General features: G+C 41.0%; 1 protein-coding gene across 1 annotated transcript in view; it reads right to left on the bottom strand.

Moving 5' to 3' along the window:
• ZNF382 (zinc finger protein 382) overlaps nucleotides 1-5685 on the bottom strand; it is a 45491-nt gene extending 39806 nt beyond the window's left edge. The window contains exon 1 of the mRNA XM_006867403.1: nucleotides 5341-5685. Within this exon, the coding sequence (XP_006867465.1) occupies nucleotides 5341-5685 (345 nt within the window). The remainder of the gene's footprint in view (nucleotides 1-5340) is intronic.

The raw sequence follows: 5685 nt of genomic DNA, 5'->3' as shown, positions 1-5685 counted from the left end.
AGTTCAAAACTACCAGCTGTTCTGTGGGAGAAAGATGAGGCTTTCTGCTCCCGTAAAGATTTACAGCCTCAGAAACCCTGTACAGGGTCGCTGTGAGTTGGAATCTACTCCATGGCACATAATAACAACAAGGGTTATCCTATAAGAATTTTGTTCGAAAACCTTAACCCACCCACCATACAATCCCAGCCTTGCCCCTTTAGACTTCATTTTGCTCCCCAAACTCAAAGAACGTTTAAAAGGAACAAATCAAAATGCAGAATTCTTTAGGGAGGAGTTAGAGAGATGAAAACCCCGCCTCTGCAAGTATATACACCTGGGTAGAGGATAGGTTGAAAAAAACACAATAGTGCCACATTCTGATATTTTTGTTTAATAAAGGTTTCCATGGTTTTTAACAATAATTTTTTACTTATCCTCGTATTTCCATAATAATGATTTGAGTAAGTTTTCATATTAAATTATTTTTGCATTCTGATTCTTTGTTATATGATGAACTTCTTTTCTTGCAGGGAACTCCAAATAGATACACCTTAGTTGATCTAAGAGGCATATCTCCTTCTTTGAACCTCATCAAGTTTTAGTATAATGTTGGCTTTCCTTCATTACACAACTCATTTATTCATTAAGGGACATAATGTTCAGTCAATGTACTGGTCTAAATTGCCATCAACATTGTTGTTTCAGTAAATACCTCACCTCAGCCCACTCACATTCACAGTGGCAGCATTTTAAGAATCCTCTCTGCTTCTTAAGTTATTAATTATATAGACATAGCAGCATCTTCCCCATCCTCTTTACCCCAGGTCCACAAGTAAACAGAACTCTATCCAGTCTCTTCTATCATAAACACACACTTCTGAAGGCATGTAAACCAGCCCTGCATGGCTTTATCACCACCACCAGTGGTGGTGATAGACACCAGTGTTTTGTCTGTTTTAGACAACCAGTGTTTTGTCTGTTGTTATTTGGTCTGTATAATCTGTTTGGGTTCTTTAATAGAAAACACATGATTATCTCAATAAATATGAAATAGTTGACACATTTCAATACCCTTTCATGATTGTTGTTGTTAAGTGCCGTCGAGTTGATTCTGACCCATAGCGACCCTGTATAGGGTTTCCAAGGAGCTGCTGGTGAGTTTGAACCACTTTAGTTCAAATGGCTTTGCAGTCTGGCGCATTAACCCACAGCGTCACTTTCATGATTAGAACCTCTTAAAAAACTAGAACAGGGCTCAACCAGAGAAGCGTAAAAACTAAGAGATATATATATTCATCTGTATCTGTTAAGGGAGTCCTGGTGTGGCCCTGTGGGCTAATGTGTCAGACTGCAAAGTCATTTGAACTGCAAGGTCGGTGGTTCAACTTCACTAGCTGCTCCTTGGAAACCCTGTACAGGGTCACTATGGGTCAATATCGACTCGACAGCACTTAACAACAACATATCTGTTAAGGGATTTGTTAGATGGAATTAGATTATGCAATTGTGGGGGTTGGTTATAAATATAAAGTTATAAAGCTGTCTCTGTGTGTCAGATCCTGGAGCTGAAAGTCCATAAGTCAGGCAGTCAAGAATGGAAGGACCGTAAACTATCACTCAATTCACAATAAAAACTAAAAAAACAAAAAAGGAAGGACTCTAACCACACACCTAGTTTGAGAGTCAGAACCCCCAAGAGTCCCAGAAAGGTAGAGCAACTGCAGACCCAGATGTTTTATAACAATGATGTCAGTAGCAGATCAGCAACTTTGTGTGTGTGTGTATGTGTATGTGTGAGCACATGTATGGGTGCTCATGTGGAACATATTACAAAATGACTCCTTCTGTGTGAACTACAAGGTCAGAGTTCGAAACTACCAGTTGTTCTGTGGGAGAAAGATGAGGCGTTCTGTTCCTGTAAAGATTTACAGCCTCAGAAACCATGTATAGGGTCACTATGAGTGGGAACCGTCCACGGCACACAGCCACCACCACCACCTTCAAAATATTTCAAAATTATGGCCCACCCAAACAGAAAACATACAAGTAAAATATCAGATGAAAGATACATCAAATGGATACATTGCAACACTTTCACAGGCACCTACCCTAAATTCAACAACTACTGGTGAAGCTTTCCCCTGAGATCAGGAAAAAGGCAGGAATCTTCTTTTGCCACCACTATTCAAAATTCTATTAACTAGTCAGTTAAATAGACTTATGGTGTGGCGCTGTGGATCAGCACTGGACTGTGAACAACAAAATCAGAAGTTCAAACCCACCAGCTACTCTTCAGAAACCCTATACAGGGTCGCTATGAATCAGAACAACTCGATAGCACTTAACAACAACAGTTAAATAAGGCCAAAAAATGTAAAGACATTCATTATTTAAAAGAAGTACAATTATCTTCATTTGCAGATATATACACACACACACAAATTATCACAGAAGATAAGCATCTTAGTTATCTAGTGCTGCTGTTATCGGGGCATAGGGGACTCCAACCCTGTATTAGAGAATACTTGTCTTTGATGACCAATAATAATCTGTTTAGACAGTTTCACAGAAGCAAAGGATTTAAAAATTTATTGAGAAGAAAGATCTGGCCAGAGGAGTTGAAGAGGGATCTAAGCAACACTACCCTTCCCTCTCTGAGTCTTTGTTTGGTTGGAGTTTTTAAAGAATTTTTGGACAAGGAAGGTGGGAAAGGCTTTCATGTTTATTCATGATTCTGGTTGGGCTGTCTAAAGAAGGTATTTGACATAAACAAATCATTTGTCTTGTAGAAATCTATCATTCGTTCTCCAGCATCATTTCTATCACCAAGTCCATATTTTCCAACTACTGGTCCTTCCTCTTTGCTCCCAACTTTTGCATTCCAATCACCAGTAATGAACAATACATCTTGATTGCATGTTTGATCGATTTCAGATTGAAGAAGTTGGTAGAATTCTTCTATTTCATCTTCACTGGCTTTAGTGGTTGGTGCATAAATTTGAATAATAGTGGTATTAACTGGGCTTTCCTGTAGGCGCATGGATATTATCCTACCACTTACAGCATTGTACCTCATGACTGATCTGGATATGTTCTTTTTGATGATGAATGCAACACCATTCCTTTTCAATTTGTCATTCCCTGCATAGTAAACCATATGGTTGTCAGATTCAAAATGGCCAATACCAATCCATTTCAGCTCACTAATGCCTAAGATATCGATGTTGATGTGTTCCATTTCATTTTTTACAACTTCCAATTTTCCCAGATTCATACTTCGTACATTCCATGTTCCGATTTTCAATGGATGTTTACAGCTGTTTCTCTTCATTTTGAGTTGTGGCCCATCAGAAAATGAAGGTTCTGTGCGCTTTTCTCCCCTGAGCTTAACTCTATTCACGTCATCGTGTTCAACTCTACTTTGAGGAGGCATTTTTTTCCCCAGTGGCATTTTGAGTGCCTTCCCACTTTTGGTCCTGTATCTGACAATGTTTCTCTGCTATTCATAGAGTTTTCAGTGACTAGCGATTCGGAATATAAACCTGTCTAAATATAGTTGTTGTTTTTTTGGTTTTACTTTTGCATAATTAAAAGTCACATCAAAGGGAGAAGACAAGATAGTGTCCTGGTAACAACTCCACCCAGTCTCTCTACAACAAAGACCTGAGAAACCAAGTGAAGCAGATACAGATGATAAGATGATAATCCTAGAACACTGAGCAACAAATGAAAGGAGAAAGAACTAGATTAAGTGCTGACTGGAAAAAGAAACAGACAGAAAACCCACTATCTAGGAAAAAGATGGAGTGGAGACCCCAATGTTGCTATTTTGAGACACAGCAACATAAAGGGGTGAAGGAAAGCCAACATCAAGGAATACCAAATAAGACAGACACTACAGCACTTAACAACAATCTATTTGGAGTTCTGGTGTGGCGCTGTAGGATAAACACTGGACTTTAATATCCGTTTGAACTGCAAGGTCAGCGGTTTAAACTCACCAGGAATTCCTCAAAAACACCATACAGGGCCCGCTATGAGTTAGAACTTAACAAGAACTTTATTGTTTAAAGTGATATTGAAACCTCTCATATGTTTATTCTCATAGTAAACTCATGGTTATAAGACTGAAGTATGCCTGACTTGAGTCATGGTATATTTAGGAGCCTCATATGCATGTGAAAGTTGGACAGCGAATAAGGAAGATCCTAGAAGAATTGATGCATTTGAGTTGTGGAGTTGGAGAAGAATATTAAAGTTACCATGCACTGGAAGAACAAACAAATCTGTGTTGGAGGTAGTACAACCAGAATGCTCCTTAGAAGTCAGTATGGCCAGACTTTGTCTCTAATACTTCAGACATATTATCAAGAGGGACTAAAGGACATCATGCTTGGTAAAGTGGAGAGTCAGCAAAAAAGAGGCATAGATTGGCACAGTGGTAGCAGTAATTGTGAGGATGGCTCAGGCCACGGAGGTGTTTCATTCTGTTGTACATAGGGTTGGTATGGGTAAGAACCAGCTTCACGGCACCTAACAACAATAAGATAGTTTCTCTACATACAGCACGATATACACATTCTAGGCAGAAAACATGTCAACTGAGTCTGTCCTGTCCCCATCCCCATACCTTTAAAGCACTGGAATATAAGTCCTGTCTAATAACTTTTGCTTACACTGGTAGCGTTGTAGGATACGTACCAGTCTGCTAACCACAAGGTCAGCAGTTCTAATCCACCAAGCCCTTCGAGGGAGAAAGATGACCCTTTCTTCTCTCATAAAGATTTACAACTTCAGGAACCCTATATAAGGTCACTATGGTCGGAATGGACTTCATGGCAATAGGTACGTATAGGAGAAGCTAAAATATATAAAGTTTTCCCTCCTGTTTTTCATCAATTTGGATACAGTGTTCCTTCAAGGAAAATCAGGATTTTCTTGCACTGGAGACAGACAGATCAGTGAGGAGATAACAGAACCCCTCCCTGGGAGATGCAAATGATTAAGTGCTTGACTATAGGTTAGTCTCTCACTTCCAAACGCCTGAGAGTCATCTATTGGTCTAGGCCCAACCCTGCAACGCTAGCACAAAGCACCTGAACTGAACCTTCTCCTGACACTTGGTGCATCACACCCCTTCTCCTAGCAGGAAGTCTGCCCCACAGTCTCTATGGGAGCAAAGAATGATGACACCATATTTTAGGCGTAAAGTGAATCATGTCCTGAATATACCGCTGAACATTCTGAGACATGAAGTGTGCAGTGCAGAAAACGGCAAACAGGCCAAAATGGATTGATTTTGTCCGGTCCTGGGCGGGAGCTTGGCGGAGTCAGAGAGACCTCTGGGAGAGAGCCTACCCGAGAAGTGCGCAGGCGCAGAGCCTTAGCTCGCCATCCTTGTCTTTGTCCGTTGCTGAGTTTGCTGTTGTCTCCACACAGAGGGCCACCTAGTGTGGCGCCTGGGCTTTTGCTACCGGAACCGGGCCAAGGAAGCCGAAGGGGAGGATTTGGGGAGGCTGCGATGAGGCTGAAAAGAAGGAATCGCCTCTTGTAACGGTCGCGTTTTGAGCTTCTGTGCGTTGGAGGAAGGGTACACAGAAGAGATGCTCGCCTGGGTGAGCGTGGGTGTGATGGGGTGTTGGGGGTTGCAGAGCGAGCTAGAAACTTCGCTATTTTGTAGGGATAGGCGAAAGGGGCTCTCAT

This window comes from Chrysochloris asiatica, unplaced genomic scaffold (genome assembly GCF_000296735.1).
Source record: "Chrysochloris asiatica unplaced genomic scaffold, ChrAsi1.0 scaffold00104, whole genome shotgun sequence".
In the NCBI taxonomy this organism is placed as follows: domain Eukaryota; kingdom Metazoa; phylum Chordata; class Mammalia; order Afrosoricida; family Chrysochloridae; genus Chrysochloris; species Chrysochloris asiatica.
Note: the sequence above shows the minus strand (reverse complement) of the source record. Positions and strands in the feature narration are given on the sequence as shown.